Genomic DNA, 25,773 nt, shown 5'->3' with positions numbered 1-25,773 from the left:
TCTTACCTATCGTTAGGAATCCTCTTAATAAGTCTCCTGACATCTCGCTCTTCAAAGCATCTTCAATATCTTTTTTAGAAATTTTCTTATATTCTTCAAAAGTTGCCCTGAGTTGTGGATAGCTCCTTGACACAAGAATGACATTAAATCTAGATTCATCAGTTCCCCACTTCTTTTCCCCAGCTTCATACATAGCCTTTGCGTCTTGGTGAGCTTTGTTTCTGTCTACCTCATTACTGTCACTACGATTAGACTGACACAGTCCCACTAAGAGACGCTTCAAATGTCCTGATGTATCTCCTATAATGTCTTTTTCTAATTCTTTATTAAATTCTGGAAGACAGGACATATTATATGAGGAAAGTACTTATTTATAAATGAGAAGAAATGGTTTAGCAGGACTGATTTTACTTATTCATTTTTGTTAGATAAATGTAAATTATCTCCCTTTAACATTGTTATTTGCTGAACATCTTGTTGCCTACTTTGTATGAGACATTTTGACCATTAAAAAAAACAAACTTTAAATAGTATTGTAAAGGCATTATCTAGAATTACTCCAAAGATCTACTTTTGGAATTTTTATGATTATTTCAACAATAAAAGAAGTCCCAAAATATTAAAGTAAAATAGTTACTGAATATGAACAAAAAGGAAAGAATATGTATGCCTCAAGATGACAGCAATCTAAAAACACAACAAAACTAAATAGATATCTTGAACATATGTTATTCAAAGACAGAAAAGTGCTTAAGATATATGTCAAGCCTTAAATTCCTGTTGGTCTATGTGAATAAATTTAACAGACTAACAAACATATGCCATCAGCACCAAACAAACATGGACAACAGCTGACATGGCTTCTGACTTGGATGTGCACATCAACATATGACAAGGTTAAAATAATTTTTGAGTGTACTAAATCCTCCTCTATGATACTCTTGTAATTTTCAAATAATGTCTCAGAAATAAGCTTACTTTCTTTGTACACTCTTTTGATTTCTGTTATTTGAGCATTTGATCTGGTACATAAAATTTCTATCAGCACATCTTCATCAGTTCCAAGACCCTGAAAGCATAATTAAAAATATGGTCATTTTTTGCTTTTAAATTTAATGAAACAAAAAAAACTCCTTAAACAATGTTGAGAAAAGAAATTTGTTTAAATTGGCTGAAAGTATTTGATGCAAAAACAAATGTGTAAAACAAAAGAATTCTCATCATAATTTTGCTTCACAATTGTTCACCACACAAGTAGATTCAATGATTAGCCAATAGAGCATGCAGAAGAAATACTGTACAAAGTTTCTTCAATTATTTCATAGTAACTGAAAATATTTTTTTCTTATCTGTAGATACTTTTTCTAGACATCAAAAAGTAAAATTACAAAAATACTGAACTCCGAGGAAAATTCAAAAAGGAAAGTCCCCAATCAAATGGCAAAATCAAAAGTTCAAACACATCAAACAAATGGATAACAACTGTCATATTCCTGACTTGGTACAGGCATTTTCTGATGTAGAAAATGGTGGATTGAACCTGGTTTTAAAGCTAGCTAAACCTCTCACTTGTATGACATTCGCATCAAATTCCATTATATTGACAACGATGTGTGAACAAAACAAACAAAAACAATAGGTAAAAATGTCATAAATAGGGGTAAATAGTCTAATTCGGTAGGTCACATTCGTGTAAAGGGAACGGGATTGTAGCTACGACATAAGGAACATATCCGATATCATCTGTGAAACGGATATTCCATAACGGTCAACCAACTCGTGATGGCGTCTGTAAAATTTACAAAGTGATGATTTCAACTTCACCATTGGGAACTCTTGGAACTCAAAGTTTAACAAAAAAAACATATATTTGACTCCACTGATTTGTATGTAATAATTGCCCAAAGCATTCTTTATTAATTTCATATATTTAAAAAGAAGAAAAAAACAAATTATTTTACAAATAAAAGACATTATTATACAATATGATTTTAAATACCTTAATTGCTTTGCGTAGCAAGTAAGCATCATATTGAGCTGGCTGCATCAACAATGCTTTACATGTATCTAAAAATCCTCCACTTAATTCACCCTTCAAATCTTCTATCAAATCCTGCAATGAAAATAAATTCTTAAAAATAGCTGATGAAACTCCATGAGCTTTTATTTCACAATATCTTTTCTAAATTTGTATAAAAATTGGCAATTGTTGCTAGATCTACACATGAATGTGGTTTATATTAACAAACCAACAGACATAGTAATTCTAACTGAAGAATAAAAAGAACACTTACTTCCATACGATGGATACGAAACCATGAGAGAGAAATCTAACCACAAAGTTTTCTACTTTTAATATTCTTGAAATTGTAAATATTATTTTTCTGCAATGCAAATGCATTTTTAGACCTGAACCGCTTTGCATATCAAATAAGAATTATATTCTGTTGACTACATCAACATTTTTCTTTTACATCCATTAAAAAATCTACAATAAATTATATAGTTTTCTGGCTAACGCACACCAAACATAGTTCAGTGCACAACAAACATTTATGCCATGTGACCATTGGACTTGTTTGATCCTTAATATGTCATTTATCCTAATTTGACCATATCCTATCCATTTGTTCCACATAGAAAGGACAGTTTAACAAAAACTAGACTATTACCTTTCCAAACATTGTTTTGTACGTAGTATATATTTCATGTCGTTGAGGATTAGATCTATATGCTAACACATTGATGATTGAATCTTCATCAGTTCCTGTAAAATATAAAACATATGTTTTAAGGATGTCTTCGATCTTGTTTCTGATATTTTGTCAGATATTCCGAATCCTCTGGTTTTATCCATGAAGTGCCATTAAATATTTTGCCCTCTTACCCCTACATTTCTTTTTATCATTTCAATACATATAGTTTAAAAAGTGCCATGTTAAATGTATGATAAATCTAAGAGAGAATATTTTCCCACCAAATTTTACAGGGCTTATATCTCAAAAAAAAAAGGACACAGACCTTTCATTTTTGTTCTGCTTTTTAGTTTGGTTATTTATTTACTATCAATTTACAGCAGTCTTTTAAAAAGCTTGTTATTTATAAACAGTGTTGCAGCCATCCATCAATTAAAATAGACAGGAATTCATAATTTTTAATTTTTTTTTAATATATGCATACCATTCATTTTTTATAAATATTATTTTAAATAAAATAAAAATTCTATGTGCACCAAAATGTTTGTAAAAGATTACCTGCCATGCATGCAGATAAATTTGTTACATTATAATAATATTCTTACGGTAAACTAACTATATAGTGAAAGAAAAATCCACTACAATTTTAATGTCTAGAACACTATTACATGTAGTGAAAAAAAAATCATGAATTTTTTGTTAGTTTTTTTAAGCCCAAATAAGTTAAATTATATTGTAAGACATCTGGATCATAAACCATCCCCTTGATTGTTCTAGATGTGAAATTCATACTGTAAAACAACTTATTCTTAATCTGGTATAAAATTTGATTCTCTCATAAGTCTCATTCCATGAAGGTTTACAATTTTATCATGTCAAAAAAGTTTAATCCCAGACTGTCTGTGAATGTTAACTGTAAAACACTATGTCCAACTATCAGAAAATACTGAAAATGAAAAAAAATTATTTTCAAAAGTTTGCTTTAGAATCTTTAGACATTATCTCTTAATCATAAAAAAGGTTCTGCCAAATTTTCATAACATTCTATGAAGGTTTGATAAAGTAATTGATGTGTAACAATCTTTAAACCCCAGACTGAATTTATTTGTTAAAAGTAAAAAAAAACTAAGTCCATTTATCAGTTAAATATGGAAAAATGAAAATAAATATTTTCAAAATTTTTCTCTGAATACTGTATTTTGGTCATAACTAAGCTTCTGTCCAAATTTCATAAAATTCCATTAAGGTTTGACAAAGTTATTGATGTCTAAAAAAACTATAACAACAGACTGAAACTAAATGTTGACGCCGATGACAGAATCTAGGATCGCTATGTCTCGCTTTCAAAAAATAAATTTTGCAGGCTCAACAAAAAGATCCAATTAAAAACTATGTAGCAAATTTTACTTACCAAGTCCTTTCATGGCATTTCTTAAGACTTCAGCATCTTGTTCAGCATTGAATTTATCATATGGTTTCACTGTCCCTTCAGTCTGTAATTATATCAAGCCCTAACATCACTACTTCCATCCCATTATATTTTAAAATGTTTTTTTTATTTGTTTGTATGTACAATTCTTGTCTGATATGTAGCATAGGGAAGCCTTTTAAGATAACTTTAAAAAGTTAAGGCAGAATTCACAATTTCATAACCTATGCCCTCTAATTATGTAGATATGGCAAAGTCTATGTTTGCTATGGAAAATCCCAAAAATCAATGATAAAAAAACAAAATAAGAGATATACAATACCATTATGTACTCATCAGGTGTTGGTGGTTGGTACACTCTGTTGTACTGTCCAATATATTTGGTAATTCTTGTTATTTTTCATATATTTTTGTATCATGATTCATTGGAATATTTATTGAAATCCTGAGTTGCTTAAGGGTTGTAAGCACTCAATACTGTATACCTGGTTTTATTCGAATGTGTAAACTTTAGTGGTTCTACATTGAAAAACTATATGTGAATTTTTTTATTTTAGTGGATTCCTAATTTTTCAATACATATTTTGGCTAATGCTGATCTGTAAGATGGATTGTCAAATTTAACATTTCACATGTAAACTGTAATCTTCAAAATATATTTCTTGATAAGTCATATTGTCAATTAAATGTATGTAATATTTGCAATTGAACATTTCAGCAAACGTCAATTAATCAATATAATAGACACATATTTTGTTACCCTTTGAACAAAATTTCATCTTCTGAATATAATATAAATAAAAATGCTTGAAGACCAGAACAACTCATGAACAAGGATTTTCTGTGCTTGTCTACATGTCTTTGTAAAGTAAAGTTGTTTCTTTTAAAAAATATTCATAAACCACCTGCTGGTTGTTGTTTGATTTATAATTTTTCAACTCTGCTTCACACTTGTCTTTCAAATGGAATTGCCTTTAAATAATAAAATCTCAAATTTCCTTTCATATTTGTATACCTCTAAATTTTCTGTTTCCATGGCAAAATATGGATCAGACTTTTTAGGTGGAGGTGTTTCTTTAGGTTTTGGTTTACCATTGCCATTTGTCTTTTTCTTTGGTTCTACTTTAGGCTCAACTTTGGGTGGTTTTCGAACAGATCCCCCTGGCAAATACAAAGAAAACAATAGTGAGAATAGAGTTCATTGTTTTTTATTATCTAATTCATATTTCATTTGTACATATTCATCTAATTATACACAATGGTGATATATAATATGCAAATATAACTTCATATGTCATTTTAAATAAAAAAAAATACATAAAATACAAAAATGAAATATTGAAATAAAACTCAAATATCACAGGCATTGCTTGTTATTTTTTGACCGCCAATAAATAGATTAGAAAAAAGAAAATGTGTTCATAGGGCACTCTAACTATCACATTTCCATGTTCAGTGAACTGTGAACTCAGGTCAAACTGTAAATTTGGCAGAAGTTTAAAGTTTATTGGACCACAACTTCATAGTAAACTACCTTAACCAAAAACTTTAACCTTTAAAAATATCTCATTTTTGGCATAATCTAACTTTTTAAGCTGTATCAATTTTATTGTATAAGGGGCATGCTGACTTTCTATCTGACAGGTTTTAATGTTTTTTTAATTGTGTTTCTATGTATATATCTAATTATGCTGCGATACAGACAAAGAATGTTCAATGGACATAATATCGGAAAGATGCACAGACCAGAAAACATAATGTTCCCAACTATACTAAGGGGAGCATATAAATATTCTTTCTATGCACTAAGTACAATGTACCCTCGGTATAAAAAAACTTTTTCACTATACACAGGACAAGCAAGGTAATTAATCTAAGGATACATTCTAACAGAAATTATACAAGCTTAAAAGTGTAAAAAAAGTAGGGAGCCCTACATATGACTACAAAATTTAAGCAAAACTCTTTAAATAAAAAAGAATAATATTAAATTACTGTACATCCACTTTGAAAATAAAAATTACATGAAACTTACAGTGGCTATAAAATAGTGGTTAATTCATTAAATGCAACTAGTTTTAGGTCATTCCAATTAACAGTAATGTGACTATGAACCGACATGAATTAAAGGAACAATTTTAATATTTCAAGATAAGGAATAGGCTCCCAGTTACAGGATACCAGTTCAGTACCTACGAATAAAGTCCCTTAATAAATCTTCCGTCTTTTAAATGGGATATTGCACAGAGATGAAAATTATGTAAAGATGCTAAAAAATGTAGTACATGTATATCTAAAGGGTATTCATTAAACTTACTTCTGTTAAATTTTTAGTGATTCTTAAATGTATAGGGTTGATGATTGTCTGAGCAAATGGTCCAAATTTTATTTTCGATTTTTACCAGGAAGTTAATAAAATGACCCTATTAATACTCAAAACAGTATTGCTCTCTTAAATGCCTGCCACGACCCTCCAAGAATTATTTAATGAATTATGAAGGGGGCTACTAAGAGAAAGTAACTGAAATTTTGCAGTCTAATATAGGGAATATAAAATCTGCCCCTCAATTTGGATAAAATTGTATTGAAATAATTAAGAAATTATTGGGTCCCTGTTCCATTATTTTTTATCAAACAAAGCATTAAGAAGTTCTTTGTCCATTAATTACTAGCAAGTGTTTTTCCTGATACAAGTACTATGGTGGCAGATATAACATATTTCAAACATGTATTACAACCAGCATTGTATAAAAAAAAAATGTAAATTATGTCTATGAAAAAATTTGAGATATGAAACTGTTATACATTTGTACTAATCATGCATAGGCAAACATAAACTGACAGTATGAAATATCTCCAAATTCCATCAATCCCAGACCTAACTATAACATGTATAATTTGAAAAATTAATAACGCACAAAAATATTGTCCTGAAATAACTAAACAATAATGTTCACAATACAAAGCTCTTTCAAAACATTTAAATAACATATCATTGTTTATGGTTACACACAAAAGTAGTTAGTCTGGTATCATACATTACATTATTTGGGAGGGATGTTCTAGAGAGCTATAATTGTAGACAGCATTAAAAGAATTAAGATACTACTCTATTACATGTATTCATAATATTAAAGATGTATTAAAAGATCTTTAATAAGACTTTAAACATTTTTTTTATTACAAAGTCAGAGATGTCAGTGTGGAAAGAACTGAACCTTGGTATTTGAGACCTGAACATGTACATAAACCCTAATATAAATCAGTGCAGCATGAAATCAAGGTCAAAATGACCTTCTTTTTGTGGTATACTGCCATATATACTTTCCTTAATAAATCCTTATATCTCAACTTAGAATTGGCTGCAGACAATAACAAAAATACACATGGTCACATGAAATGCCAACAGCACTCCATCAACTTCATTGAAGCCCACTGAATATATAGCCATTTTCTTCGCATTTTGTTATGTGGAAGGCAGAAGGAGGATATGCCAATCAGATAATGACAAACAGAATGTCTTTTATATTTTTACTATATGAACTGTTGAACAAGAATTTTTAAAAATTCAGAAATATTAAAACATTTATAAATGTGCAAGCCAAATATCTTTAGCAATAAAAAAGTATTGTTCCTACAATGAAAACATGAGTATCTAATATAGGAGAAAGTATGATTTGGGACTAAAACATTCCTTATACATGTATGTGATTGTAAAATTAATTTTCAAATTTCTTTTATTAGCAGAACTAAACTTTTAATCAATTTTCTTCAATAAACATTGTTGTATATGTAAAAAGAATTGTCCTTTCATCGGTAATACAGACATGAAGCAAAATGGTAAAATTGTACAAAATCGATTGTTTGACATGCACTTGCAGAGAAATAGCATAGAGCACATATTGTTCTTGAAGCTTTTATTCAGAAATATAAAAGTTATTTAAAAAAAGGTTTCACACAAATTCTGTATTCTTTATCTAAATTTACCAGGCTAATAGCATAAGACCCAAAACATACCTTCACCTTTACAGTATACATTCTAAAGCTAAATAAAATACACCTATATGTACAACAAGAATTTTGTTCTATAATAACATCTAAACTAACAGTAACAGAAATCTGTTGTATATTTGAATTACCTTTTCAGTTCTATTTATTTAAGTTAAAGAAAATAGTAAGACTTCATAATAGAGCTTTCTACTAATTGCACCTAAAATAATATTTGATTGACATGTAGTTTTGACAGAAATGTTGAAACAAGGTGAATATCAAAGCAACAGATTTCAAAATATCACAGAATATGTTATATAAAATGCTAAGTTGTTATACAAATGCATGCTGCAGTTCACTTACTGGGCACACCTGGCTTTGCCATGACAACTGAGACTCTATATCCATCACCTTCATCTTCAAACTTTGCTTCTAACATCTGGAATTGTAAATTCATATATCATAATATTTTCGAAGGAATATTTCATTAATTCTTCACACTTCTTTGATACTGTTTAATAGAATGCAAATAGATGGTAATTTTCTACCTTAAAAGTCTTAGTTAATTTTAGTGATCCAGTGAACAGAAAATAAAATATAGTTTAAAACTAGAATTTACCTTTCCCATTTTTGGCTCTGCTACCTTCAATCTGAAATCTTTATTTCCTTTTGCATATTCAAGCATATGGGCATATACATGACGTATATTTTCTTTAAAATCACCTAAAATAAATAATCACAATAGCTTCACAAAGAAAAAAAGAAAAGAAACAAAATTTCATAAATAATATTATCACAACAGGGAGCAAAGAGATTGGTGTCATAAGTGGAGCAGGGACTGCTGACCCTTCTGCAGCCCCTGAGTTTACCTTCCCTTGGTGGGATAAGTGTTTCTCAATCTTTGTGTTTCCTTTTTTAGTGAAATGCTGTTTGTCAATTTATATTTTTCTTTTGGGAATGCTATTGTCCAACTTTCTTTGACTTATGATTTTTGATTGAAGCTCCACATGACATGTATATAATTATATCATAAGAAATTATAAAACAAATATGATCATGTAAAATAATACTATGCAAGTCACTCTTTGTGAAAGTCCCTTTAAAAGATTTTTAATTTTAGATAATAAAACTAAGCTTATTTGCAGATAAAGTACATTAAATTTTGATTTTGGTTTAATAGCTTTGTAATACTTCAGAAATAAATAATCTTGGGATATTTTTCTATTAATAAAATTTCAAGACAATGCAGTAATGTTAAATGTTGATTTTTGAAATATATCCTTGAATGCAAGTAATATAAAAGAAACAAATTAAAATACTCTCTCCCCACCCCCACCCCCCCCCCCCTTCCAATAATATTTTCTACTTTTAGGTTTTGACACATTTAAAATGTAAAAGAAATATATTTGACCATTTATTATTCTTTATATCTGCCTCTCAAGTATACTAAATGTAAAAGATAGAGCATCTATTTATTAGAATGTTGGTATGCAATCTCTTTAGGGCTATTCCATTAAAATGTATGTGGGAGGGTAGTAAGGGAAGTTTAATTATTGAATGTGGGTCATGGGTCTTTTTTCAGTATGCATCTATTACCATTATACAAAGTTATCTAAAAAATGGTTCTTGGTTGTAGGGATATTTTGAAAGTCCCTTCCTACCCACATACATTTTAATGGAATAGCCCTTACACAACTGGGCACTTTTTTAAACATATAATCCAGAATGCATTCATTCTCAAAATAATATGAAATAACAAGTATGATTTCATATTGATAACAAGACAATGTTCCCATGCATGGTTACAGATCAGCCTCTGTAAAATCAATATCATCCTTAGTCTTACAATCCAAAAAATATTAAACTTAATTCAAAATGAGTGTCCCATCATTCCTTGAAATTAAATTTTTCATTACAACATAAATTAACAAAACTGTCAATTTATTTACCATTTCCAGGACTAATAGTATTTGGTACAGGATCTTTTGGTGGATATTCTATAGCAGGAGGGGGCGGACTTGGAGGTGGAGAAGGAGGTTTTTCTTTTATTTGAGGTTTTCTTCCTTCCATTGATTTTCTAAGTTCTCCAACTGTAACATGTCTGTTTTCTGGATTACAACCCTAAAAAATCAATTAATAAGTTATATGTATTGTTATTTCAGAATATTGCTGTATATAAATTAATTCAGGTCTATAAGTATATACACAAGTAAGGCATTTGCATATAAATATAATCTATGTCAGACACTTTATTCAATTACAATATTTAATTACACTAATAATTTGGGATCAGTACATAGACTTAATATCTGCAAAATTCAAAACGTGTCTGTGATCTTTTTCAAAATTATAATGGAAGAAGCAAAGATTATAGTAACTATTTGGGAGGGTTAGATTTCAAGAAAAATTCTGATTCATGTACGATAATTAAGATAGCCTAACGACAATTAATTTCTGTTTGCATGAAATCAGTCTGAATCAGACACTGTGACTAAATAACAATCATGAAAAGACCACACTATCTTAAGTATCAAATACTTCAAAATAAAAAAAAACAAAACAGAGATATAGGTTCCTGAAAGGGTCAATATTATCAGATTATTACATGGCAATTTTCATATCAGATGCATTATCAGCCCAAGGTTCAATATCAGCCCAAGAACCAAAGGCTCTAGGGCTGAAAATACATCTGATATGAAAAATGACATGTTAAGATCTTTTTATCATATGCTTCAACAATGGAGAAAAATAACAGTTTAATATATATTTATCCTTTTAAGTGGTTCTCAAGTAGAAGTTCATAAACTGAAAAGTTTGCGGACGACGGACGCCAAATGTAATACATCCGATATGAAATCTTTCTATCATATGCCTCAACAGAGGAAAAAAACAACAGTATAATATATTTTTATATTGACGATAAAAAAAATTAACAAAACATAATGAACACTGTTTGGAAAAGTCAACATTTGTAAAGTAACTTGCTAAATTATGCTGGAAACTTTGAAAAATGCATTTATTGTATCATTTGTTTTGCATTTTACATAATACATTTTCCTGTTTCCTAATATTTGTTTTGTACCCTACTTTGTTATGTTTTTCACTGAAAATGAAACTATTGAGGTGTATTTTCCGGAATTTGCCAAGTAACGTCTGAATGCCATGCGATAATAGCTGGAAGCAGTTGATAAATTTTTCATATCAGCGCGCAAAGCACCATTTCGGGAAAATATGGAATTCACGTAAATTTAATGCTATTATCATACTGTAAAAATTATAAGTTATTTACTCTAAGTATATGATAATGTCCCTTATTATCCATAAAAAGTTCAGTAATTTTCATAAACAAATAGTGAGTTTTAGGGTCATTCTAAGGTTTCCTGACCCTTTTTTCCTTTAGTGAAGTGACAACACAGTTATTAACCAAAATCAAAATTACCTGAATCATATTTTCTGTAAGGTAACCAAATTGTGTAGAGTAAGGTGACATTCCCTGATTAGGATGACCAAATGTAACTGCGCCACTGTTAGCATTCATGCCTGGCCATGCATTAGGATTACCTCCCCATACATTTATCTGTGTTCCTGAGTAATTCACAGGATTAAATGGTCCATCTGGTATCTCAGGGGTGGGATATTCTGAAACATTCAAATATAAAATGATATAAAAAAACACATATTTTTCTTCAATAATACCAGTGTTTACTGGTGTACATAAGTGGGGCTTCCAAATATATTTTTATTACCAAATTGGAAATGTCATTCTAAAAACAGTCACCTTAGAAGAAAAAGAAGTTCTATTTTTTCTTCACTTTTACCATTTTTTTCACCGCAAGTAAATCCTCCTCATACAAAATTGACAAGTCATTGTTGAAATGTTGACATCAACGGAAGTGTAATTCTAACAATTTTCTGTTTACATTACTTCTAATGATGTTAAATTCTTAATTTTATTATATTCATGTTCAAGATATGTTGCACCATGTACATTCTATATGCGACTACAATGAATTTGATTTCACAATATTGAACATTTCTATGCCTGTAATTCTTTTTTCAAACTACTTGATATAATCCTTAATGACACAAATGAAGTTCGATATTCATGACCTTCCTTCAGATGCATGGCTGTTATTTGCTTTTTTTTATTATTCCTTTTTTAGCTCACCTGGCCCGAAGGGCCAAGTGAGCTATTCTCATCACTTGGCGTCCGTCGTCCGTTGTCGACCGGCGTCAACCGGCGTCGTCCGTCATCGTCGGCGTTAACTTTTTACATTTTGAACTTCTTCTAGAGAACCACTGAATGGAATGAAACCAAACATGGCATGAATGTTCCTTATGAGGTGCTGACCAAGTGTTGTTACTTTGTAGCGGATCCATCATCCAAGATGGCCGCCAGCGGGGGACTTAGTTTAACATAGGACCCTATGGGAAATACATACAAATGTCTTCTTTTAGAGAACCACTGAATGGAATGAAACCAAACATGGCATGAATGTTTCTTATGAGGTGCTGACCGAGTGTTGTTACTTTGAAGCCGATTCATAATCCAAGATGGCCGCCAGCAGGGGACTGAGTTTAACATAGGACCCTATGGGAAATACATACAAATGTCTTCTTTTAGAGAACCACTGAATGGAATGAAACCAAACATGGTATGAAATTTCCTTATGAGGTGCTGACCGAGTGTTGTTACTTTGAAGCCGATCCATAATCTAAGATGGCCGCCAGCGGGGGACTTAGTTTAACATGGGACCCTATGGGAAATACATACAAATGTCTTCTTTTAGAGAACCACTGAATGGAATGAAACCAAACATGGTATGAATGTTCCTTATGAGGTGCTGACCGAGTGTTGTTACTTTGAAGCCGATCCATAATCCAAGATGGCCACCAGCGGGGGACTTAGTTTAACATGGGACCCTATGGGAAATACATACAAATGTCTTCTTTTAGAGAACCACTGACTGGAATGAAACCAAACATGGTATGAATGTTCCTTATGAGGTGCTGACCGAGTGTTGTTACTTTGAAGCCGATCCATAATCCAAGATGGCCGCCAGCGGGGGACTTAGTTTAACATGGGACCCTATGGGAAATACATACAAATGTCTTCTTTTAGAGAACCACTGAATGGAATGAAACAAAACAAGGCATGAATGTTCCTTATGAGGTCCTGACTAAGTGTTGTTTCTTTGAAGCCGATCCATCATCCAAGATGGCCGCCAGAGAGGGACTTAGTTTAACATAGGACCCTATGGGAAATACATACAAATGTCTTCTTTTAGAGAACCACTGAATGCAATGAAACCAAACATGGCATGAATGTTCCTTATGAGGTGCTGACCAAGTGTTGTTACTATGAAGCCGATCCATAATCTAAGATGGCCGCCAGCGGAGGACATAGTTTAACATAGGACCCTATGAGAAATACGTACAAATGTTTTCTTTTAGAGAACCATTGAATGGAATGAAACCAAACATGGCATGCATGTTCCTTTTGAGGTGCTGACCAAGTGTTGTTACTTTGAAGCTGATCCTTCATCCATAATGGCTGCCAGATGGGGACAATGTTTAACAAAGGACACTATGGACAATACATACAAATGTCTTCTTTTAGAGAACCACATACTGAATGGATTGAAACCAAACATGGCATGAATGTTCCTTATGAGGTGCTAACTAAGTTTTGTTACTTTGAAGCTGATCCTCCATCCATGATGGCCGCCAATGGGGGGACTTCCTTTAACATAAGACCCTATGGGAAATACATACAAATGCTTCTTCTAGAGGTGCACTGAATGGAATGAAACCAAAACATGGCATAAATGTTTCTTATGAGGTGCTGATTAAGTGTTGCTACTTTGTTGCCGATTTACTGTTCAAGATGGCCACCAGGATTTTTTATTAAATTACAGGACCAATATTAAACCAAATTTGGCCTCACTCATTATTAGGGTATCTGTTATGATTTTAATCTATTTTTACATGATTTCCAAAACCAAAGTAGAATCAGGTGAGCGACACAGGCTCTTGAGAGCCTCTAGTTACAATTTTCAACACAAGAACTGCTTTATACTATAACAATTTATATGGCCTATTTTTATGAGTGTTTAAGTGTCTTGGCCTTCCTATCAGCATATCAGGTACTGTTTAAACAAGTAGTATTAGATTCAATTATTGAAAGAATTTTAGTAAAATAGAAATTGTTAACATAATTTGTAGTTCATGAGAAAAAGTTACTGAAATCCCATTGGACAGATGGACGGACAGACAGGGTGAAACTTTGTACCCCTCCCTTGGAGCAGTGGCATAAAAATATGAATTATTACAATAATTCAACAGTATACTTTCAAAATGAAATATTTCTGTATAATCACTATTTGTACCTGGTCCATCATAAGCTCCCACATCTAGAACAGGTGAACTACTACTGGCCCATGCTTCTTTTGGTGTCTTGGTCTTCCTGAGAGGGGATTTACTTCTGATTGGTGTTGTACTCTGAAATATATAACAAAAATACATTAAATTTAATCAAATATAAAATTAATTCAATTTACTTATCACAGTTTGGATTATATTGCAATTTGTTTATAATTAGCCTGTCAGTTTAAAAAAAATACCTGTAGAAAAAAAAATAAGAAGATATGGTATGATTGTGAATGAGATAACTATCTGTGAAAGACTAATGGACAAGGATGGTTATTACAGAACTGTGTGTCATATATCTCTTGGAATTGATATCATGGCTATAATTCTCTTTTTTTTTTTAATTTCAAAATTAACCACAAAATATTCTAAATAATAACTTTTCAATAGTTTTACACTACCACTTTCCTTTAATATTCATTCAAACATTCAACTTTTCCAAAAAGGCATTTTTATTATGTAGAAGACCTTCACAGTGGAAAAATAATCCATTTTGGTCTTTTATTTGTTATTGTTTTGTGTATGTTTGCCAATTTTTTTATTTCAAGAACAGCTTTCAAAATACAAATACACTTGATTTTTTGATAAAATTATATGGGGTAGGTCTTGAAAAAATGTTTTCCTTTCTCTCTAAGCTTTATAAGATGATTTTTTCTTTAAATAACCCTTAGATGAAACAACTTGACTTTTATATCAGATTTACCCATGTTCTGAACATATAAAACTTGTTAAAACAGTTCTCATAACATGTAAGCACTGTGGAATCATTACTATTCATGGGATACCAATTTTGTGGATTTCATTCAGAGGTGGATTAAGGGGGGGCCAGGGGGCCCGGGCCCCCCCCTTTTTGGGGAAAAATTTGGTTGATTATATAGGGAATCACTGAAACATGACTGGAGCGGGCCCCCTCTTAGGCAGTCAGTGGGCCCCCACTTATGAAAATTTCTAGATCCGCCACTGTCATTAGTAAAGGTGAACAACGAATTTTAATGTTTAATGTTTATATTGTATACAGACTTTGGCAAAGCCAGGAAAATCCATGAGAATACAATTTTTCCTCAATCAACAAAAAATAAATCAATCAAATGAACAATAAGTTGAGAGATTTACCCTCTGAGGTTTCTTCTTTAGATTTGATTTTTTATGTGATGACTTTAATGTTGATCCTGATGTCAATGTACAGTCTGTGTCTAGGTCTGATGTTTCAAAGAAACTGTTGTAGTCATCTGTGGTATAATCTGCAGTTGGAGCACCAATATCTTCCACATTAAACTGTTTTGTGACAACGTCACTCTCTCGCATCCCATCTCTGAAAAATTTATATTTACATTTATATTCATGATTGTGCTTTGAATTGAAAACTGCATTAATACAATTCATTTGTAATGAAGTTTAATTGCTGATATTCATACTCAATATCTATTCTACAAGGCATTAGACATTATGTATTTTTACATTAGTGCAAAAAGATAAGTTGAATCTGTTAAGTGCAAACAAAGTTATTCAGTTGTAACTTCTAAATGTCTTAGTGATTTTCACTATCATGATGGTTAATTTACCACTATTCTGAATTTTCCATGCATATATTCAACACAAATCAGAGTTTTGCATTTTACTACCTTTTTTTGCTTATTTTCTCTAAAAGCAACAAACTGGAATTTTGCTTTCACAATGGATAACAACAATATTTTTTAGAAAATTTCTTTTTTTATTTAATATAAAAATAAGGAGATGTGGTATGATTGTCAATGAGACAACTATCCACCAAAGTTCAAATAAAGTGGATGTAAGCAATTGTAGGCAACCGTACGGCTTTCAACAATGAGAAAAACCCATACCGTATGGTCAACTATAAAAGGCCCTGACATGAAAAATATGAAACAATTCAATTGAGAAAACTAACGGCCTAATTTATAACAAAACAATTTACGAAAAACCATTTGACAGACATGAACCAACGACAACCACTGAACTACAGGCTCCTGACTTAGGACATGCACATAAAGAATTAAGACAATTTTATACACAAATTTTAACACAATTTCCAATTATTTTTAAAAAGTACATATTGATTTAATTAAAATGGATATACATACCTGCTGACAGCAATGGCTTTGAGAGTTCTTTTGCCAGATCTTAGTGTAAATGGGCCTACATACTTAAATGTGACTTCCTTCCCACCTATCTTCCTCTGGAAGGCTGATGGTTTACTGCCATCAGAGGTAAAGTATAATTTACAATCAGGAGTATCTATAAATTAATAATAGAACTTTTTTTAAGAAATATGCAATTTTAATATTCTAAAATTAGAAACCTTGTCTGGACTTGTCTTCACTGTTATTCATTATTTGGAGAATTGGGTCTTTATAACAGATCTTTGATTGTTTCTGTAAACTTTCTTCACATGTTTTATATACATATACTGGGACATATTTTTTCTGTTTTTAAAGGTTATTTAACTCTTATACTTAATATTTCCAGGAAAGAGGTAAAAAAATCATAGCAATATTTCACTTCATTTTACTTCTTTATCACTAAATCTTTGAATCAAGAATCAAGAATTTGAAATTTGAATTAATCAAACTTTTTTGGAATTTCAAATACCAATTATATTATTTATTTTTCTAAGTTTGAAGTGGGTCTCATTGGGGTCTAAGCGTGACCCGGGATTGCCGATTTTTTGTAAGCGTAACACTTGAAAGTCAAAATATTGTGCAGTGAAAACGGGAAATGAAGTCTAGCGGGACACAGGAAATTACAAAAAAATGAGAATTGCTTACGTACATAGTGTTAGCGGGATACGGGAATCTGACAAAACAGTAAGCGGGATCCGGGATCAGAACCCCCCCCCCCCAATGAGACCCCCTTTGAAAGAAATTAAAACCAGATGAATGTAAACAAACATAAATATGATGTCCTCTATGTGTCTTATGGTTTTTGTGTTGCTGTCTCATTGATGTTACATGTATAATCACCCCTTATATCTTTTTATTTCTATGAATTAACTTTTTAATAAGAACACTTCACTGACTTCACTCACACCTGAATTTAATTTTAAAAGATGATTTTATAGACTATCCACCAAATATTAAATATTCCTTTGCATTGTGTAATAGAAATATAGATATATATCTCAAGGTCATTAATTTCAAAATTTTAAAAGTCTCTATTAAATTTATTCACAACTTTGCCAGACTATAAGCGATTTCTAGCTGGACATGTTGGTATGACACTATAGCTGAAGACTTTGACCTCTAGATGTTTTTTTCTTTGTCATTTGGCTACTGTGTCATTGTCACATCTCAATTTAAATATAAATAAATGATTAGCAACTATAACTACAGATTATAATACTAGGACTATTTTTTAGTAATTATTTATTTTAGAATTTTACTTCAATATCTTCATAAAATGATACACGATCATGAATAAGAAACACTTTTAATACATGCCAGCTCTTAGTTACAAATGCTAACGGTTTTATTTCAGTTTTAATATACAAAAAACAGACCTTTTCATCGCCAATGCACCAAATATCTATTTTTATAAAAGTCTTTAGTCAATATGTTTTGTACCTAAGCTATTTCATGTATGTCTTAGATTTTAAAAAAATTGTAAAGTTAAACTATATACATAGAGATCCAATTTTATAAATTATCTTAATCTTTGTTTGCATATAATTATGCCAAAAATATAAACTATTTATACCAATTTTTCATTAGTGACACTATAATAATGAATAAACAAAACTAAAACAACAAACTTAAATGTGGTTGCATATGTACATGCATTTCATGCAAACAATCATTACTATAAAAAACAGCAACTTCATCAAAAGCTGTGTTAAAAAGCATATTTTATTATATCCTACTTAAAAAAAAAGCATATTTTATTCTATCCTATATAAAACTTCAATAACATATGAGAGACTAAAGCATTCGCATAAAGGTGTCTAGACTATAAACATGATAAACAAAAAGGCAATCAAAATTTGATATTTAAAAAAAAATAAAAAATAAATGAAACCATATGGTATCAGTTTTTTTTAACAGACAGTTTGGGTAATAGTTATACAAGTAACTAGTAACAAGTAAAAAATACTTGTATAAGTACATTTCTGGAAAAAGATAAAGGGGAGATTATTCAAGCCTTCTAAAGAAAATCTAAATATGACAAGTAAATATCATGAATATTACTTAAATCTTCCAGAACATAAAAATTACTTGTAAAAATATATTAAATACTCCTGACTTTTAGCATATCCAGAGTACTGTAAAAACATGTTTGAATTCCCAAAGAAATTTACAAGTTGAAAAGTGTTTCATATTAATGATTTCCGATATCTGCCGAAAATCATGATGTTTGCAGATTTATGCAGAATATCCAGGGTTTTTTATAATAGTGTGGTCAATTATTGCCCTAAATACCTTGAAATGTGTATTAGTCACAAACACTTATATTTCACAATGTATATACCCATATTAAATTAACATGCTCTTAACATTCTTGTTTCATTATGATCATCTTACTTCTTTTTGAGGATACAAGTTCAAATCATATTGTCTAAACTGTGGATCCACATGCCATGCTATTTTAGCAGTTACACATAAGTGTGTCAGCATAAGCTTTTGAGCCATTAATATAAACAATATTCATTTGAATTAGTAATATAGTATATTATACATGAAATAGATAGGGTTCAGAAACAAGCCAAGTTGCTTATACTACTCTGTCTCCTAGCCATTGATATCATGACATGCTTTTTAGCAGTTTCAGCTAAAATTAAAACCTAGTTTTTCCATGCAGACTTGCCTGACTGAATGGCCATGAATGTCTTGGTATCAATATTTGACCCAAGAACACCAATTTTTGGGCGGCGTAATGGAACAATTATGGGACCTGCTATTCCTCCACTAAATGGCATGATGAAAATAATGGATTGTTTCAATAACCTCTGATGAAATTTAATTCAGGATTTCTGGAGAGACTGTAAATATTGCAAAATGAACATGAACAAGAAAGCTTCAAACTTATGTAATAACTTACAATGTTAATGTTTCTAAGAACTGCATACAAGAGATATTTATCATATTAAGTGATGCATTTCCTATAAGTCAACATAGTAAATTGTAAGTTTACAACCACCACTCCTATTTCTACCTAAATTTGGCAACATTAATGATTCTTTTAACAAAAATACCTTAACCTGACTCAAACCCACATCATATGTTACACCTTACTAAAGCATATGTCTATGGCATCACTGCTCAAATTCAAGCTACACCTATAGACTAGCTTTGTCGTCCATGAAAGTCATTATTACATTTCTCTTACTTCCTGAGTTATCATTACATGTATATTGTATAAACATTGATACAGTATGTGTACTGTAAATTCAGAAATTATTGTGTGCATTTATTATTACGATTCTTAAAGAAAGGACAAAAAAGAGATTTATTATTGCAATTTCAGGAAAATCTGCATACACTCATATGTATAAGATATCATAATGCGACTTCTTATTTTTGCAATTATCACCCAGACGCATTATTTGCAATAATATAATTCCCACAATAATTTCTGAATTTACAGCATTTAGTTTGTGATCTTGTTTTTCATTTTTACAGGTTTCTTATTTTTATTATTACCTGAAACTAATTCAATTAAAGTTGTAGTATCAACCTTTGACTTTACGATACCAGGTATGTGTTTACGTAAAGGAGTAATTTGAGGGGGACAAACAGCACCAGCACTTGGCATTCTAAAACTTCAAGGATCAAATTTATCTGAAAGTAAAGAATATATATTGTTGTAATAATATTGCTTTGAAATTCGATATTTGAATTCCGAAAAGAAACTGTAAAGTGACAACTCTGTTGAACAAAGGGAATAAGTTTTGTATGCATGCCCTTTATTCATAAAAAACAAAACACTGAGAGAAATTCCCCGCCTAGGCACAACACAACATTCACAACTTAATTAATTATATGGAAAAAAATCATGCGTTTATCTCTGTTATTGATCTTTAATTATTTAAAATAAAATTGGATGAGCGCAATCCGTATTTTATTGCTCGTTAAAAGTCCTTGGTGAAATGAAAAAAAAAGAATTATTTCAACAATTACTATAGAAAAAAATCAAATATATATACGAAAAATATTAAAATGAAATTATATCGTGTACCCAGATGCTACAAGAAAAAAATATGTGAAAAAAAAAGTGGACAGGATTTTAACGATCTACACATTTTCACAGAGGATCTCTACCAACACCCAACTTAACGACATGCATCGTGTTTTCATCTTCAATAAATTTATATTGTTGACCATGGACGTATAACTAATGTTATGGTCTACGTCCTGTTTTGACTGATAAAACATTAAATAGTTAAAGAAGACGTGTGTTCGTTTATTCGGAAAAGGATTATATTTTAGATTCCGGTTAATCAATTGTAAAAGGACCTTCTAGAGCCTCAATACTAACGCACAAAAATTTCAATCATTAATACAAAGCAACTTTAAAAACCTGAATGAATTTTCCCACTGTCGTTCAGAGAGGTCACCTGAGTTTACTGGTACGTGATATTATTTCCCACCATATATATATCTCGTGCTGTGGATAAAATTGATGTCAGCTATTTTTAGCATTTAATATTGTGAGCGAAGTCAAGTTCAAGTTCAACCACACACTGTTGATCACTGAGATGTGTATCATCGAATTGTCTTCCTACGGCAAATTAATTTCTTTTAAAATCTTTTAAGATCACTGTCCAAAATACAACACACAAGTTTACATTCATTGTGCGTAAATAAATATTATGCAAAGACGAGTTAATTTTTTTATGATTAGATGATTAATTTTTAATTGGGATCTATCAGATTAGCTGTTAATCATTTTAATTGGTATTTACAAAGCTAATTTGGTATTATTGTTCTGTGTTTGGTGTTAATAAAAATACAAGTAATTGTTTTGATAAGAATAAAAACAAAAAAGATTTTCAATAAACAAGAGTGCACACGCTGAAATGTCTCGCTTTCTTTACTAATCATTGGCATTATGTTGATAGTCCTAAATATAAAGCTTTATTACAACTGTCACATAAACTTAACATTAACCAAGTAAACTAAACATTGACTAATGAACCATGAAAATGATTTCAAGGTCAGATGAACCATGCTAGGCAGGCATGTACAGCTAACAATTCTTCCATACAACAAATATAGTTGACCTATTGCTTATAGTTTAAGAAAAACAGACCAAAACACAAAAACTTAACACTGAGCAATGAACCTTGAAAATGAGGTCAAGGTCAAATAAAACCTGTGTGACTGACATATAGATCATAAAATATTTCCATACACCAAATATAGTTGAACTATTGCATATAGTATTAGAAAAAAAAACCATAACTCAAAAACTTAACTTTGACCACTGAACCATGAAAATGAGGTCAAGGTCAGATGACACCTGCCAGCTAGACATGTACACCTTACAATCATTCCATACACCAAATATAGTAGACCTATTGCATACAGTATAAGAAAACAGACCAAAACACAAAAACTTAACTATAACCACTGAACCATGAAAATGAGGTCAAGGTCAGATGACACCTGCCAGTTGGACATGTACTCCTTACAGTCCTTCCATACACCGAATATACTAGAGCTATTTCTTATAGTATCTAAGATATGGACTTGACCACCAAAACTTAACCTTGTTCACTGATCCATGAAATGAGAACGAGGTCAAGTGAAAACTGTCTGACGGGCATGAGGACCTTGCAAGGTATGCACATACCAAATATAGTAATCCTATTACTTATAATAAGAGAGAATTTAACATTACAAAAAATCTTAACTTTTTTTCAAGTAGTCACTGAACCATGAAAATGAGGTCAAGGACATTGGACATGTGACTGATGAAAACTTCGTAACATGAGGCATCCATATACAAAGTATGAAGCATCCAGATCTTCCACCTTCTAAAATATAAAGCTTTTAAGAAGTTAGATAACACCGCCGCCGGATCACTATCCCTATGTCGAGCTTTCTGCGACAAAAGACGCAGGCTCGACAAAAAATTGAAAGACAATTATTTTGAACAGCTTGGAATCTTCTGCCTTTCTTTAACAAGTCTTAGAGACAAATCACTTAGTCTTCAATTGATCATCATGACAATATTCATTATTCTGACATTTTGTCAAAATAATTCATAAAAAAAAACTTATTTTCTTTATTTTATAGCAATACACTAACTCATACCTGCCAACTTTCCCGATTTAGGCGTGTATTACACGATTTTGACCCTTTGTCACAATTGCACGATCTTGATTGTGAAAATACCTCTAAAACACGATTTTGTGAAAAATCTACACGAAAAATTGTTCCTGATTTTGAATTGTTTCCAAGGGAAGACAATCATGATCAGCCAATCAAATTCTGTGTTTCTTATGATCAAATTAATAAGCCAATCAAAAAGGTTTTCTCTGAAGATTATTCTAACATGCTAGATTTTGAACTTGTGTTGTATTCCTCTGTGTGTTAGCGAGAATTGTAAAATCGTGAACATGGAAGATTAATTTTCATCTGCAAGGAGGTTCTTAAACAGCTTAAGAATAAAAGCATGGCTGATTGACAAAATTCAATATGCAGTACTGCCATCAAGATAATAAATGGTAGTTTATTCACTAATTTATTGACATTACACTTGCTGTAACATATGTCATTTTTGTATTCAATTAAATTACCAAATGGGGCAAATCATTTAAAGTACAATGTACTATACATTTTGTACTTCATTTTTTACAAGGACCAAACAAACCCCCAAATGAGGGTATATCCCTCAAATGAGGGACTGTCCACAAGACATTAAGACAAGGGGTCATTTTACTGTTGTAAATAAAAAAAAAAAAACTTAAGATTTTTTATCTTAAAAGTGGGAAAATTCATTATATTTGGAACAACTTTTCTAAATGAGGGGTCCAATTATTTTTAATAATAAAGAAGATAAAAATACAGGAACATTACAAAATTCTTGGACATGTTTTGACCATATAATACCAGATAGATGTATAATTCTTTAGGAAAAGTTTCTTCAAATAATATAGATATGTGTTCATTTGTACTTAAAATTGGGTTTTAATGTCCTTACATTGAGGGTTACCCCTCATTTGGGGTGTTGTTCCAGTGTTCTCCATTTTTCACTAAGGTAAGGTGGGTGTTTTGAAAAAATCACTTGCAACCGGTTGGTTTTTTTGTTTTTGTTTTTACCTTTCCAACCGGGTTTTTCTTTACTGTTTTTTGGGACACAAAAAGAAGGATTAGTATTGTATTCACATTTAATAAAATTGAACCGTTCTTTGCTATCACTGCTAGCCTTTTATTTGACAAATTAGTTGTTAGCATCTCGGATAGCAGATATGGCTTTTGCAGGACTCCCTTCTCCTACATACATATATATATGTATGCATTGCTTATCAATCCAAGTTTCTGTCCTGTTCCTCGCTCTAGTGTTGTATTTTTGGCACACAGAACAGAAATATCCTCCTTCTGTGCCGATTAGCCATTTAAAGTCCTATTCATATTTATCAGCTTGGGAACAACCCCTCAAATGAGGGGTAAACTCTCAATGTAATGACTACCCCTTTTATGAGGGGTACATTTCACGAGATACAAATGAACTCATATTTATTTTATTTACAGAAACTTTTCCCAAAGAACTATACATCTATTTGGTATTATATGGTCAAAACATGTCCAAGAAATTTGTAATATTCCTGGACTTAATCTGCTTTATCATTAAAAATAATTGGACCCTCTTTTAAAAAAGTTGTTCCAAATTGACCAAATATAACGATTTTCCCCCTTTTAAGTTAAAAAATCTAAGTTTTTCTCTTTTCTTTTCTTCAACAGTATTGACATGACCCCTTGCCAGAGAGACAGTCCCTCATTTAACGGATATCCCTCATTTGGGGGATTGTTCCCAACCTGTTCATCTTCGCGATCGCTTGCGTGCCTTTTTCGTTGTTTGATACTTTTTTTTCAATTTCAACAATTTCAGTACAACTATCCGTTTTAGTTGACTTATTTGGCATAGAATTTTCCTTATTACCATCGTCACCTGCCTTTCTCTTCCCCTGATTATATAAAAAGAAAACATTGAAATTTGACGATCCGCCATTTTTGTCAATGAAAACAAATGCGAGGCGCGATTAGTATTTGAATTTTTACGGTGCGGAACCGAAAACAATCCGGAATTTGAAAAAAAAGCCAACAACCTCCTAAAATGGAAAGGTGGTCGGCTTTCAAAAGAAGGTGGTCGGCACACCTGGCTTAAATGCCGAATGGAAAACACTGTGTTCCCAACCTGATAAAAGTCCTTCTTTGTGTATAATTTTAAATTTTAAACGTCAACAATCATTTGATATCCTAACACAAGAAAATAAATCCTGATCTTCTAGCTACAGATTCATCTTTTCTACTGATATATTAATAATAACTAGAATCATGCTAATAAACTTAAGAAAAAGGCTTGTAAGCTCATCATACAAATATGACACTTTTTCTAGACCACAAAACAGCTCGCGCAAAATATGTCCCAAAGAATTGTTGTCGCGCACTAAAACCCCCATGGTGACTTTCAAAAGTTGGCAGGTACTTAAGCATGATTCAAAACTTATTCAACACAAAATGCACCTTTAAAAAGGTTGCAAATGTACCACAGGTGCGAATGTAAGGGGTGAGAACGTGAAAGGGGGCGAACGAGTATGGGAGCAAACATGATTTTGGGTGAACTGACCCGGATTCCCCCCAAAAAGAGCATAAAATTTTCCATAAATTCTATATCCATGATATCTGACTGCCCAAATGTATGAAGACATGAATTAAGACAATAAAAATGAAATTCTTTCGATTCCACAAAAAAAACTAAGAGAGCTCACTCATCTGGCTCGTATTTCCATATATCGACTGTGCTAAAGTACAAATAATCATTATAAATATATGAATGGACATGTTATGTTTGAAATTTGTGTTGACACATGGTGTGAAACGCAAGGTATTTTGCTATAATTTACCTTAAATTTAGATCTCTTATTGTATTTACCTATAAACTGGTCGTACATATGTACATGATTTGTAAAAGGTTGTTTAAAATTCTCTGTTTTGGAAATATTTATGTTTATGTGTTGTCAGGCCGCCAATCAACCTAATCTGCCTTCTTTTT

General features: G+C 31.3%; 1 protein-coding gene across 1 annotated transcript in view; it reads right to left on the bottom strand.

Moving 5' to 3' along the window:
- Positions 1–25,765, bottom strand: part of LOC127729917 (annexin A6-like) — a 42,996-nt gene extending 17,231 nt beyond the window's left edge. The window contains exons 1-15 of the mRNA XM_052237854.1: positions 25,654–25,765; positions 20,196–20,333; positions 16,644–16,797; positions 15,658–15,856; positions 14,505–14,616; positions 11,555–11,754; positions 10,065–10,236; positions 8,735–8,838; positions 8,479–8,554; positions 5,141–5,286; positions 4,108–4,189; positions 2,673–2,767; positions 2,000–2,113; positions 979–1,069; positions 7–333 (exon numbers count right to left, since the gene is read on the bottom strand). Coding sequence (XP_052093814.1) covers positions 7–333; positions 979–1,069; positions 2,000–2,113; positions 2,673–2,767; positions 4,108–4,189; positions 5,141–5,286; positions 8,479–8,554; positions 8,735–8,838; positions 10,065–10,236; positions 11,555–11,754; positions 14,505–14,616; positions 15,658–15,856; positions 16,644–16,797; positions 20,196–20,307 — 1,984 coding nt within the window. The 5' untranslated portion in view covers positions 20,308–20,333; positions 25,654–25,765. The remainder of the gene's footprint in view (positions 1–6; positions 334–978; positions 1,070–1,999; positions 2,114–2,672; positions 2,768–4,107; positions 4,190–5,140; positions 5,287–8,478; positions 8,555–8,734; positions 8,839–10,064; positions 10,237–11,554; positions 11,755–14,504; positions 14,617–15,657; positions 15,857–16,643; positions 16,798–20,195; positions 20,334–25,653) is intronic.
- Between the last annotated feature and the right edge of the window lie 8 nt (positions 25,766–25,773).

The sequence above is a fragment of the Mytilus californianus genome, unplaced genomic scaffold, assembly GCF_021869535.1.
Source record: "Mytilus californianus isolate M0D057914Y unplaced genomic scaffold, xbMytCali1.0.p SCAF_2, whole genome shotgun sequence".
NCBI classification, from domain to species: domain Eukaryota; kingdom Metazoa; phylum Mollusca; class Bivalvia; order Mytilida; family Mytilidae; genus Mytilus; species Mytilus californianus.
This window is presented reverse-complemented; position numbering and strand designations above follow the sequence as displayed.